Source organism: Manis javanica, chromosome 2, assembly GCF_040802235.1.
Source record: "Manis javanica isolate MJ-LG chromosome 2, MJ_LKY, whole genome shotgun sequence".
NCBI classification, from domain to species: Eukaryota; Metazoa; Chordata; class Mammalia; order Pholidota; family Manidae; genus Manis; species Manis javanica.
In genome coordinates this window covers 9,671,698-9,686,609 of record NC_133157.1, presented here as the reverse complement: position 1 = coordinate 9,686,609, position 14,912 = coordinate 9,671,698, and the positions used below count along the sequence as shown (strand labels likewise).

Sequence of the window (14,912 nt, the reverse complement as noted above, 5' to 3'; positions counted from 1 at the left end):
CCAAACCCTGGTGCTGGGCTTACAAAGCAAAACACAAAAACCTTAATGCAATGAACAATATTTCAAATGCAAAACCCAGGGATTGAAACATTAAAATCTACCAACAGTTCTAGACATCCAGACGGAGTAGGAGCTGATGCAGGTTGCATATTAAGACATGCTCTTGATGGAGGCTTTTTAGGATCACACCCAAATGAACACATTTGAAGTGGTGAGATTTTTCAAGAAAAAGCATTAACCTACAAAAAGCTAGCCAAGAGCATATCATGAAAATTAGGACATGGAGTAACTGGCAATTAAAAGTAGACAGTTCTCACTAGAGCCTAGGATACTTTATTAGAAACCAAGTATATCATAGGCAAATAAAAAGTTATTACCCCCATCAATACAATATAAGGGATTTTACATTCAGCCTAGATACAGGAAATAACAGATTCTCCTGCCTACAAAACTGTAACTTGCAAGTATCTTCCACCACATGAGTACTCTGTATAATACATAGCCCTTGTTGATTAGAGAGAGCCAAATATTCCTTTTAGGCTTACAAAGTCCAAACATTCACTCTCTTCCCTTACATGTCTAATAGTAAAACTTTTTTTTTCATGCAAAAAGGTTATGTAACAAGTTGTGTTCAAGGTTATGTATTCAGTTGAAGAGAAAAAAAAAATCAGGCAAAACAGAGATGGCAGTTAAGGAATGGACAGAATATTATTGGCACATGCCCCAACTACTGACAAACAAATGCAGTACACCATGACTTAAAAGTAAAAATCACATTACAGGGATGACTAAAACAACTACATCAATCTAAGCTAAGGAGCATCAAATGCGAAGGGAGGCCTGAGGGTTACTGGTTTTATTGGTACAACTTAAAAGCAGTCAAGAGCAAGCACTTAAATACAATTATGATAACAGAAAAAAATACTGCAGAGAGCTGTTTAAAGACCACACCAAGTTGTCTGGGCCATTAATTTCCAGTGTTTCATAATTAGTAAAATACATAGCTAAATATTCCTGTAAAATAAAATTACCTTTCCCTCTGATTTACGCTGGGGTCACGGCAATAGCACAAAGCTACTGACCCCACAGTTCAAGTGTGTGCAGCACATGTCTCAGCCACTTCTGTAATACAGTGATCACGATTAAAGAGTAACAAGGAGCTGGGGAATGGAGGAAAAGAAATCAAAACAGTATTGTGCTTATTTAATACAAGAAAAACCCTGATGAAAAATTATATGCCAAGAAGCTTAGACTATAAACATTTTTATTGCATTTTTAGGTAACCTGGAAGTTCTTATCCTGAAGGGGAAAAGTGGGTTTTCAAAGCTACCTGAACAGATGCTAAAGTGCTTTATTAATTGGCTGGCTTCACAAAGATTTCCTGGACTGACAAAAATTAATTATAGTAGTAAAGGGATACCAAGTATTTCACAAAGTGGTAAATTCCAACATCATTTATGACCACAGTCATAAGGGACACTGGAACACTTGTCCTTAGTTAAGTGGACAGTTGCATATCAAGAACTGATCATCACAACCCTTTGGATATTCAAATTACTTACACAAAGCCAAAACATGGTATCACAGACCTTTACAAAAAAGGACATTTGTTTCTTTCTATACTTCTTAAAATCTGCTTCAAATTACAGTTCACAAATACAAGAGTCCTGACTTTTCAAGCTTTCCAGTTAAAAAATGAACACTTTCTAAAAGTTAAGGTGAAGTGTTACAGCATGAGAAGAATGTTTCCTATTGAAAAGTACACAGATTTTACTTAGTTGATACTCATGATAAATTGTAAACTGGATTGATCACATTCTACTCAACTGGTATCAAATGAATACATCAGTATTACAAGTATTAAATGTTTTTCTATTACTAGAGAGGATATAAACCAAAACATTAATATGGCAGTTATGTTCTTTAGGCACAGTTTAGTAATTTCTTTTTTTAAATAAATAGTACTGAATTTCAATTGGAGTTTTAAACTCAATAACCAAAGGGTTAAGAGTTCTGATTAGAAAAAAGAAAAAAAAGAATAAACCAACAATGTAAGCTGTTTAAAATTTCTAACACTTTAACCTATCTGGGTTTTATTTAAGATTACTTTATTAAAAAATACAATGAATCTGAAAAAAGATCAATACAATTATCTTAATGTACAAAGTCATAAGCTGTAGCAGTTTTTAACTAAAATTTAAAAACGCAACAAGGAGGGCAGCCCTTTAGAGCAATTTATTTTATATCCATTTAAAATATCATCCAACAAAGGACAATGAAGTTTACAGCTGGGACAGGTATACAGAACTCGAGGCATTTGCAGTCCATCATGCCTACTGAATAACAACTTTGCTGCTGAAATTTCTTAAAACTTACCAAACTAAAACAAAGGGCTGACTGATACAAAAGGAGTAGTATTTCAGTGTAGTCTGTTCTGTCAATTGGCTTTTTAAAAAAAGGAAACACATCCTGTGTTCCCCACACCAGTAAATAAGCAAGAGCTACATGCAGCAGTGTGAGTATTAAGACATTTCTCAAGTCTTCTCAAATGAGTCCAAGGTGGGGATGGGATCCGGGAGAAAATGATAGAAAACATTGTTATAGACACCGTAACAAACAATAAATTTAGATAATTTAAAATAAAAAAAAAAAAAGGCAAGAGGCAGCATTTCAGCAGCAAAGTGCTCAATAAAAAGTATATTGTAGAGGGTAATACACAAAAGTTGGGGTAAGAGGGCACAAAAATGGGTCAGCAGGATGGGCGAAGTCCTCAAAGGAAATACGGCGTCGTCGTTCTGGGAGGAATAACACGTTCTGAATCTGGAACTGCCCGGAATAACTTTGGTTCTCTTGTATTTACATCTTTGAAGACCATGATCGAAGCAATATTTCCACAACGATAGCAGTAATTAGGCGCAGACCACACTGTTACCAGCTTCTCATCAAACATAAATTTATAGCCTTCGTGTACTAGTTGGTGTGCTCTGCAGATGAGTTTTAAGTTGTTGATATGAACAAACTGAAATTTGGAAAGGTAATTTGTTAAGTATTCAGCATATTAAACAACAAAAATCAACCTACATATATAAGAAAATAATCCTTTAAATAAAGTATAAATCTTTTTACTTCTAAAGTTTTCACGATTAGAGGACCCATTCTACAGTTGGTCCCCACTAATTTCAATAAATTACAGGCAAGTAGAGCTGCTTTGGCATGAGTTATAGAAATCACACAGTCACATAACTAGTTAGAAGTTTCTGACAGAAAAGCTTCCAGAAAAGTACTATCAGATATGAAACAAAGTTTTTATGGTTTAATAATAATATATTACTATCAATATCTGTCATTTACTGAGGATTTAGTATGGTTAACAAAAATTCTGAGATTATCTTTCTTTTGCAATGTAGGGAAACAAAGACTCAGACAAGATAAATAACTTAAGTTGAATCTAGCTCTCTAACTCTATTATGCTCAGTAACTTCCCCATATAAGCTCATCTCTTGTGTGTGTATATGTGTATGTTTGTGTATATATGTGGATATTTTTAAAAAATCAAAAACAGTTGAGCCTCAAAGTCAGCTGTTCACAATATATGCATATATCAATATCATGTTGTACACCAAAAATGTCAAATATATCTCAATTTAAAAAAATATAAAGAAATATATATGTATATATAAATTTAAAAACTTGCTATCTTGCCCTTTGTATCTCATTACTCAATTGCAATATTTGAAAGAAAAGGAACATTTATTTTACACATATTTCCAAGTGGATACTGAAAGAGGTGTGTTCATTATGTGATCTCATTTAACCACTAGGGAAAGACATATATATGATAAACTAGATGAGAAATTATAAATCCATAACCACCATAGTTTGAGTAAACTACACTAGCAGTCTGTTATCTATAGCCACCATAGTTCTTTATGTAACCCATTAGCAATCACCAAACCACCTTTCAAAAAATGGCAGCCTTACCTCATTTGTGACCTTTGCGCCAAAAAGCCAGCCTGCGCCTCGGGGACTGATTGCCCAAGTATCCACATCTTCAGGATCAGACCAAACCAGATCACAAAATGCTCCTTTATGAGGAATTTCCTGATTCCGTTCAATGGTTCGAATTTGATCCAGTGTTTTGATATCAGGAGATAAACCACCATGAACACACAAAATCTGCTCATCTATTAACTAGCAAAAAAGGATAGAGAGCTGAATGTATAATAAACTCAGCCAGGTATCTAAATTCATCAATGAATGCCAATGATATTGATGCAACTGAGATGGCAATTAGATAAAACTATGCAAAGTGCTAAAGGCAGGAAAACACTTAAAGTTTTAAGAAAGTGTACATAAACTTACAGCTGCTACTGTGAGCATGTCAAAAACTTTGGTACAATATCTCCAGGCATTAGCATTTCCATATTTGGTCTGGCACTCATCTATGAAAGAAACGGAAGAGCTCTCATTAATGAAGTTCTGAATTTGCCAATAAAAATAAAGAATACAGCCATTACTAGGACAACAGAAATTCAGTTTAAACTAGGACAGCAAGTTATGACACATATTTAGCCCTAGTAGGTCTTCCATATAGAGCCAGGAGACCAGTTCATCTAACTAGTCTAAGAATTTAATCCTGCTTTTTATTTGAGAAGTGGCCCTAAGCAGCAGCTGAAATTATTGATCAAAATGCTATGACTTAGAAGAGCTAAATATTAATTTCACAACACCCAAAGTAAATGCTTTTGTCTACTGCATTATTAATACTGGGCAATTCTTTCAGAGTAACTTATTTAAAGTGACTCTCTTTTTCTAGCAGGATTCTCAAACAAATTAGAAGACCCTTAATTCTAGAAGCATGGGTAATTCCCAGCTTAACATTTCCCAGGCCTAGGTTGTCTCTTCGGAGATTTTCTGCAAACTGTGCAAGAAAATACAAGCTCCAGTAAGTACACCTGTAATCATCACTGAGACCAGACTGCCAATCAGTTCTTACGTATTCCCAGCTGAGCACTCTCTCTACAACAGTAATAGGATACATATCTCTTCTTTCAATGAATACTAAAGAAGTTCTGCTCTTTGGCTTTCTTCCTTAATTTTGAAAAAACTGACAGTACCACTATTGCCCTGTTTATAGCTAAAAGTGATAGAGAAGACTATGGGATATGGTCACTCCTCATGGTTTATTTTTTTTTCAGAGCAGAGTAGTTTATTGGGAATATGTAAAGCCAAGGAGCACAGAATGGTGGTGATTTTTTTTCTTTCCTCCTTGGTCCTCTCCTCCTTGATCATGTTCTCAGCTTAGCTGACCCTTTTATTGTCTTTCCACATCTCTCACGCCACTATCTTGAATCCCCTCCTCATTTTTTAAAGTAGATCTCTACGTGAAGTAGGATCCATATGTACACCTGCATGACAGAGCTCTATCAACAGGTTCAACCTGCAGTCAGGAATCTTGCATTTTTCATCTTCACACATACACAAAGTACTTGGCTCATAATAACTGCTCAGTATATACTTACCAGCATGAACTGAAGACCTAATATAATTAATTAGTAACTTTTTATGGACATTTTTACTACTTTAAAATCCATGTTAAGTCCCACGGTGACTAAAGTTTTCTCCCCTCTAAGGATCTGGTGGGCTTTCTTTTTAAACAGAACCATAGATGAGCATTAGATGAACATAGTGTAGAAACAAGGAAATTCCACACTAAATGTTGTGGCTGTTGTTATTTTCTTCAGTCAGAGCATCTTGATCAAAATGTCCTCCTTCCTTTTTCCCTTTTATTCCTTTTGCTTTACTTTGATAAATGTTGGTCAAAGTCTGGGGTATAATTACATGTAAACATTCATCTTACACAGCTGGAGCCAGTTGCTTTCACTAACCTAATACTCACAGTATGTATTACCCAAAATACTGACTAGTTTGCAAAAGAATCAAAACCTTTTATTTCAAATGGTACACTTGGTATTTTGTGAATGAAAATCAGAAGTAACTTGTAGAAAGGAGACAAATATTAGCCATCCAAATTATTAAATTACTATTAGCAAAGTTATATGAACAATATATTATCAAAATTTCTAATTGACAAGAGCAGACAAACTGAAGAGTAAGACAGTTCAGCTTATCTTTATAATGACAGAAGATAATGCAAAATAAAAAATCTAAAACTAAAGGGTTATGAGATTAATATCTTTTCAAATCTCTCAATACCTGCCTTAATAATTGTGTTCAAGGAAAAGTCATTAATAATCTCTCAATAGCTCTGCCTTCAAAGAGCTTCCTAAACTCATTTTTTTTTAAATTTTCACCCATATAAAAGTTTTATAGAAGAAGCTATTTTGCTTTTAATGGCTGAGTTCTGCTTCTGACCCCAGAGGTCTTGGCACTCTCTGGAACAAGCACACAGATAAAACTATTTTATATTTATATTCATATATACTTGGTGTTTTATATATACCAAGCACACAGACACACACACAGAGACACATATATATGACACATAAAATATCCTTTCACATATATATCTTGTCATATATATATATGTAAGAGGATATTGACTCAACTAATGTTTTACAGCAACTTAAAAACAACTCCACTGTCCAATGTTAAAGCAACTGGGTTAAATCAACTATATATATACATCCATACAGTATAATAAAGCACAGCTATAAAAATAATATCAATAAAGTGAAAGTGCTGGTCATAATATTAGGTGAAAGCAAGCAGGTATGATCCCATTTTAGTGTGGTAGGTATGAGTACACACACATATATGTATACATATATACAGACCAGGTTCTCACAGTATGCAGAACATTATCTTCAGCAGATTCTAGGATACCACCCCAAAGGGTCTGCACTGGGGCTCGTCTATCTACAATTTTAACAAACACCCCAGATGATTCCAATGAGGTAAAATGAGGACTACACTTTAAGGCACTAATCTAAAAAGATGTACACCAAAAGGTTAAGAATGATTCTTTCTCCATAGTAAGACTGTCAATTTACTGGGTCAAGTGGGGGAGTTAAAGGATGAGAAAATATAAAAACATGATCTGTATTTTCTAACTTTACAATAAAAGACATGTTTGATCTGTGTGGCTTTTTTCCCAAAGAGGAAAGTAATAAAACAATATTCAGTGTCAAAGAAATAGAAGTTCTTACCATAAAATCCATAAACCTGTGTTATCTGTCTACTCTCATGATTTCCTCTCAAAAGTGTAATACGATCAGGCCATTTGGCCTTTAGTGCAAGAAGGTAAGTGAAGGTCTCCAAACTATAGTAACCTCTGTCTACAAAATCACCCTGTAAAATAAAAGTTTACAGTTACAAACAATACCATAAAAAAAATTTTTTTAATTATACCAAAATGCATGTACTCAGAGACACAGCCCCAAATAACAAAACTGAGTAAAACATTGAATTATTTGGAAATTGGGTTTTAACAAAAAATTCAAAAGAATAAGCTGTTTCTACTAAATGTGCTAGTCTTATGATTTGGGAGGCGGATAGAAACATGCTATGCAATTCTCTCAAGGATTTCCCCTGCAGAACCACTATTTTTTCTATTTTCTATTACCTACATTAACAGATGTTTCTAAAAGGTCATTCATGAATCAAAACTTTCTAGATAAATTTCAAAACCCATTTTAACTCTGTCAGAAGAGCTGCCAACCTGAAGAAAATAATTCTTTTGTAAAGCAAATACCATAATCATAATAGGTTTCTAAGTTCAGCTTTGTATTTAACAACTACATATGATAGTATACTATTTACACTTCCCATTAAGTCTCATTAATATTACTTGGGTCAATATTAGACCAATGGGAAAAGAGCTAAAATAGGAAAGTGACCCAGAAACTTTCAGAAAGAAGGAAAGTGATAGGATTCAGATAAAGCTCAACAGTAACATTACATTCCAAAAGGAAAATAAGCAAATATCTACCTTAATAGCAAATGTTTATGTGTATATATTTATTGATCTGCAAATTAACAGCAGATGAAAATGAATGCTCAAAAAAAAAGTCTGACAAATAACAATACATTGAAGATTTATGCCTTAAACCTATGGTCCCAGGATATTTTTCTGCCCAACAATTACTTAGGGCTAAAACCTAATCCAAATAGGAATTTACCAAAGCAGTTATTTTCAACTAGAGGACACAGCAGAATGCAGAGAAGTACAGAGTTACTTTTTCCTTTATTTAAATAGTGGTTGCCATGTGGCAAGGAAATCATGTAATTTACATGTAATATGTCAGATCTTTCCATTTTAAGTAAGAACTTGGTGGTATTGATGTTTACATACCATAAATATGTAGTTTGTGTCAGGAACCTGACCTCCAGTTCTGAATAGTTCACAAAGGTCATAAAACTATAAAAGAAAGGTAATATATGCTGATTACAAATTCCTGTGAAGGAGCAAAATAATAAAAACAGAGTGAAATGTGCAAAGCAACAGTTAATTAAGAGGACTTTAAATATTTACATTTATAAGAAGAAGAAGTGTAAGGAAAACTGCCAGGCATACAACTGCCAGTCTAAAAAAAAAGTGCTAAAATACAGCTCACAGTTGCCATGAAAGTCATTCCTAAATTATCAAAATTATAGGCCCCCCTCAAAATTCTTTCATACATCTCCTCAACCTATCACTTGAGAGAATGTGAAATCATTTAATCTATTCAGTTACCTAATTTGTCAATATGCTAACCTAACGGCCTGCCCCACAATCAGCACCTATTTTAATGAGACAAAAGAAAATAAGTGGATAAGAATTTCTTTCAAAGAAAGAACAGATCAACCTACTATCCAACACTCTACTGTTGGAGATGTGTATCCTCAGTCTCCATAGCTCTGGAGTGTCTTCTTGATAATCAGTAAAAAAAATAATTTTTAACAATAAAAATCAGGAAAAAATGTATTTCTTTATAATCTACTTGACAGAAAACTGGTAAGTAACCAATTGCGCATTTGGTGACTTCAGTCTACTAGATTCCCAATCCTAATTCTTAAAGAAAACCACATTTTTTCTGAAAATGATTTGGGATTAAAGGAATTGACTATAATATACTGTACCTACTACAAATGATTTCCTATACACTTATCTCTTATTAAAACCTTAAACATGAAGTTACTAAAACAGTACAAGAATCTTAGTCACAGTGAACAATTTAAATAGTAACTACTGAAAGACAGAGCACTACCTTTTGTAACAATGTTTCTTCTTAAGTCTGAAGAGTTGTTACTTCCTTAGACTAAAAAGAAAACTTCACAAACTTTAGCATTAAAGCTGTCCTCTCACTAAAATTATCAAGTAAACAAATGTTCATTCTCAAACAAGTGGCAGACTATTATTTGTTCAAAATATTTGCTGTTTGTTTCTACTATGTGGAGTCCTTCCCTTTCAAGAGTTATACTCTCATTTTCCACCCCACAGATGTGTATGATGGCATATGTGTGTCATACATTATTTACATATACATTTATAAAAATGCACACAGTCGAAGTAAAAAAAATACATATGCCTACATGTATATACACACACTCTCAATATATGTGTGTGTACATATATATACATATATATTTCATTATATACATCATCCAAAAACCATGTGTGTCTTATCTGGCTTAGTAATTCCACCTCTGTGACTGTATCCTAAAGGCAAAACAACAACAAAAAAATCAAATGCTGTGTAAATATATAGAAAATGTGTTAAACCATCATGTATAATAACAAAAGAAACAACCTTCATGACTAACATAAGGGAATATTTAATAACCTATGATCTACCTACTCAAGAACTTGGACCTTACATGATCATGAATAATTATGATGGAAACTACATAGCAAAATGGAAAAATTATTTAAGGAAAAGGATGGAACCCAAATCTATACCTATAACTACACAAGTTTACTATGTAAAAATTAGGTATACATACAAAGACAAGAAGAGAACATTAAAAAGTTTTATAAAACAGTTACTTTCATAAAACTGTGGTAGAAGAGTAAGTGCCCTTAAACTTTTCTATTGCTGTTTATAGAAACATGTCCTTGACTAAAAGCTTTATAAGTTTCCATTTACCCTAGATATATTTAATGTATATTTTTCATATCACAGACACTCTGTAAATGTTCTCATTTTAAAACTGTGGAATTTCATTCCATCATGAGAAGGAAGGAAACAGGTGGACAGCTCAGTAGTTTTTAAACTTTTTGGTTTCATGACTCACTCAGTCTTAAAAAAATTATACGTCCCTGATTAAAGATGGTGGCGTGACAGGTGAGACAGAGGCCTCCTCCTAAAATCGCACATAATACAAAAGTTAATACAACTATCCTGAAAGAGCAACAGAAAAGAAGGCTGAGCTAGACTGCATACACCTAGAGAAAAGAATGGAGTTCACGGAACAGGGTAATGTACCAAAGCCGAGACTGGGTGGAACCCAAGCCCTTCCCCCACCCCAGCTCACAGGTAGGAGGAAGAGACTTGGAGCGGGGATGCAGTGGAGGCCTGGGGCTGTTGAAGACCTAACTCTGAAGATCTGCTCTGGGAGCACAAACCTCCACTGCATGGTGCTCTGGTGATTAGGGGGGTTGGAAAGCGAAGAATACCTGGAGAGACTGAGATTCCAGCCACTTGTGAAAAATGGGGATCCACACCCAACTGCTCTGGGACAAAAGAAAGGCAGGCAGTCTGAGAGAATTCCTAACGGCAAGAGAGCTCCTACAGGGGCAAAGATTGCACAGAGCTTACTGCTCAGGAGAAAGGACAGGTAGACAAAATTGTCTCGGTGCACTGTGCCCAGCACATTGGGAACTTTCAAGATCTTCAGGCACTCCAGCCCCCTGGCTGGCTAGGCAGCTCCACGGCCCCCATCCATGATATGCAACAGCCTTCCTCCCAGCCAGCCTGCACCTGGCGGGCAAACTGGCAAACCCGGCGCTGCCATCAGGCCAGCCAGAAGGAAGCCCTGCCTACTGCAGCTACAAATGCAAAGCATAGAAACTTATACCAAGGGTTCTGGTAGTGGTGACAGGCACAGCAGCCAGGAAGCAGGAAACAGCTATTTCCTCCCGCAAGGGAACCAACACCACTTCCCTGAAAGCCCCAAAATTGCTCCAGGGGCTGAGCAGCTCCACAGAGTAGAGCTTCTGGGAACTAGAGGGCGCCACATACAAACATGAAACATCAAAGGCACCTGGTTCAAAGCAAAATCCTACATACACCAGAAAAAGAGTCAAATGAAACCGATCTCATGAATATTCCTGAAAGCGATTTCAAAATAAAAATGATAAACATGCTTATGGAGGTACAGAAAAATATTCAGTAACTCAGGAATGAATTCCGGTAGGAGATCCAATCATTACAGAACACAGAATCAGAAATGAAACATACAATGGAAGGTTTTAAAAGAAGATTAGATCCGGTGGAGGGAATGATAAATGAAATAGAAATTAGAGAAGAGGAATACAAAGAAGCTGAGGCACAGAGATAAAAAAGGATCTCTAAGAAGAAAGAATATTGAGAGAACTATGTGACCAATCCAAAAGGAACAATATTCACGTTATAGGGGTACCAGAAGAAGAAGAGAAACAAAGAGGCATAGAAAGTGCCTTTGAAGAAGTTAATTGCTGAAAACTTCCCCAATTTGGGGAAGGACATAAGTTTCTCAGGCCATGGAGGTGCACAGATCTCCCAACACAAGGGACCCAAGGAAGACAACACCAAGACATATAATAATTAAAATGGGAAAGATCAAGGATAAGGACAGACTATTGAAAGTAGCCAGAGAGAGAAATAAGATGATACACAAAGGAAAGCCCATCAGGCTATCAACAGACTTCTCAGCAAAAACCTTACAGGCCAGAAGGGAGTGGCATGATATATGTAATGCAATGAAGCAGAAGGGCCTTGAGCCAAGAGTACTTTATTGGGCAAGATTAATATTTAAATATGAAGGAGGGATTAAACAATTTCCAGATAAACAAAAGCTGAGAACTTACCTCCCCCAAATCCTCTCTACAGTGTATTTTGGAGGGACTGCTATAGATGGAAGTGTTCCTAAGGTTTAATAGCTGTCACCAGAGGTAATAAAAAGGGATAGAAAAAGAGTAGAGATATGAAACCTGATATATAAAGAATGGACGAGGAAGAAAAGAAGAGGGAAAAAAAAGAACCTTTAGATGGTGTTTGTAATAATATATTAAGTGAGTTAAGTTAGAGTCTTAGATAGGAAGGAAGTAACCCTTGAACTTTTGGTAACCACGTATCTAAAGCCTGCAATGGCACTAAGTACATACTTATTGATAATCACCCTAAATGTAAATGGTCTGAATATACCAATCAAAAGACAGAGAGTCACTGAAAGATAAAAAAACAAGACCCAACTATATGCTGCCTACAAGAGACTCACTTCAAGCCTAAAGACATACACAGATTAAAAGTGAAGGGATCGAAAAAGATATTTCATGCAACTAATAGGCAGAAAAAAGCAGGAGTTGCAGCATTTGTATGAGACAAAATAGATTGCAAAAAAAAAAAGTCACAAGAGACAAAGAAAGCCATTACATAATGATAAAGGGGTCAAGCCAACAAGAAGATAAAACCATTATAAATATCTATGCACCTAACACAGGAGCACCTACATATGTGAAACAAATACAAACAAAATTAAAAGGGGAAATAGAATGCAATATATTCATTCTAGGCGTCTTCAACACTCCACTTACTCCAAACGACACATCAACCAGACAGAAAATAAGTAAGGAGACAGAGGCACTGAACAACACATTAGAACAGATGGACCTAACAGACATCTATAGAACTCTACACCCAAAACCAGCAGAATACACATTCTTCTCAAGTGCACATGGAACATTTTCAAGAATAGATCACATACTAGGCCACAAAAAGAGCCTCAGTAAATTCTAAAAGACTGAAATTTACCAACCAGCTTCTTGGACCACAAATGTATGAAACTAGAAATAAATTATGCAAAGAAAATGAAAAATCCCACAAACACATGGAGGTTTCACAACATGCTCCTAAATAACCAATGGAACAATGACCACATAAAAACAGAGATCAAGCAATATATGGAGGGAAACGACAACAATAATTCAACACTGCAAAATCTGTGGGATGCAGTGAAGGCCGTGCTAAGAGGGAAGTATACAACAATACAGGCTTACCTCAGGAAAGAAGAACAATCCCATATGAACAGTCTAAACTCACAATTAATGAAACTAGGAAAAGAACAAATGAGGCCCAAAGTCAGTAGAAGGAAGAACATAATAAAGATTAGAGCAGAAATAAATAAAATCAAGAAGAATAAAACAATAGACAGAATTAACAAAAGCAAGAGCTGGTTCCTTGAGAAAATAAACAAAATAAATGGACCCCTAGCCAGACCTGCCAAGAAAAAAAGAGAGTCTACGCACATAAACAGAATCAGAAATGAGAAAAGAAAAATCACTACGGACACCACAGAAATACAAAGAATGATTAGAGAATAGTATGAAAAATTACATGCTAACAAACTGGATAACCTAGAAGAAATGGACAACTTTCTAGAAAAATACAACCTTCCGAGGCTGACCCAGAAAGAAACAGAAAATCTAAACAGACCAATTACCAACAACAAAATCAAACTGGTAATCAAAAAACTACCTAAGGACAAAACCCCTGGAACAGAAGCTTCCCCGCTGAATTTTATCAAACATTTAGTGAAGAACTAATACCCATCCTCCTTAAAGTTTTCCAAGAGTAGAAGAAGATGGAATACTTTCAAACTCATTCTATGAGGCCAGCATCACTCTAATACCAAAACCAGGCAAAGACACCACAAAAAAAGAAAATTACACACCAATATCCCCGATGAACATACATGCAAAAATACTCAACAAAATAATAGCAAACCAAATTAAAAAATACATCTAAAAGACCATCCATCATGATCAAGTAGAATTTATTCCAGTGATGCAAGGATGGTACAACATTAGAAAATCCATCAACATCATCCACCACATCAAAAAAAGGGACAGAAACCACATGATCATCTCCATAGCTGCAGAGAAAGCATTTCACAAAATTCAACATCCATTCATGATAAAAACTCTCAACAAAATGGGTATAGAGGACAATTACCTGAAAGCTGTATATGACAAACCCACAGCCAACATCACACTTAACAGCGAGAAGTTGAAAGCCTTTCCTTTAAGATATGGAACAAGACAAGGATGCCCACTCTCTCCACTTTTATTCAACATAGTTCTGGAGCTCCTAGCCACAGCAATTAGATAACACAAAGAAATCAAGGGTATCCAGTTTGATAAAGAAGTTAAACTGTCCCTGTTTGCAGATGACATAATATTGTACATATAAAATCCTAAAGAATCCATTCTAAAACTACTAGAGCTAATAACAGAATTCAGCAAAGTTGCAGGATACAAAATTAATACACAGAAATATGTTGCATTCCTATACACTAACGATGAACTACCAGAAAGAGAAATCAAGAAAACAATTCCATTCACAATTGCATCAAAAAGAATAAAATACCTAGGAATAAACCTAACCAAGGAAGTGGAACACCTGTACTCTAAAAACTATAAGTTACTCATGAGAGAAATTAAAGAAGATATCAATAAATGGAAACACATTCCATGCTCAATGATAGGAAGAATTACTATTGTCAAAATGGCCATCCTGCCTAAAGCAATCTACAAATTCAGTGCTATCCCTATCAAAATCCCAATAGCATTCTTCAAAGAACTAGAGCAAATAGTTCTAAAATTCATATGGAACCACAAAAGACCCTGAATAGCCAAAGCAATCCTAAGAAGGAAGAATTAAGTTCGGAGATTATGCTCCCCAACTTCGAGCTCCACTACAAAGCCACAGTAA

General features: G+C 35.3%; 1 protein-coding gene across 1 annotated transcript in view; it reads right to left on the bottom strand.

Annotated features, from left to right (window-relative positions):
* Positions 1-1,247: 1,247 nt before the first annotated feature.
* Positions 1,248-14,912, bottom strand: part of PPP6C (protein phosphatase 6 catalytic subunit) — a 34,116-nt gene continuing 20,451 nt past the window's right edge. The window contains exons 3-7 of the mRNA XM_073224592.1: positions 8,315-8,380; positions 7,170-7,311; positions 4,363-4,442; positions 3,982-4,191; positions 1,248-3,019 (exon numbers count right to left, since the gene is read on the bottom strand). Of these exons, the coding sequence (XP_073080693.1) occupies positions 2,771-3,019; positions 3,982-4,191; positions 4,363-4,442; positions 7,170-7,311; positions 8,315-8,380 (747 nt within the window). The 3' untranslated portion in view covers positions 1,248-2,770. The remainder of the gene's footprint in view (positions 3,020-3,981; positions 4,192-4,362; positions 4,443-7,169; positions 7,312-8,314; positions 8,381-14,912) is intronic.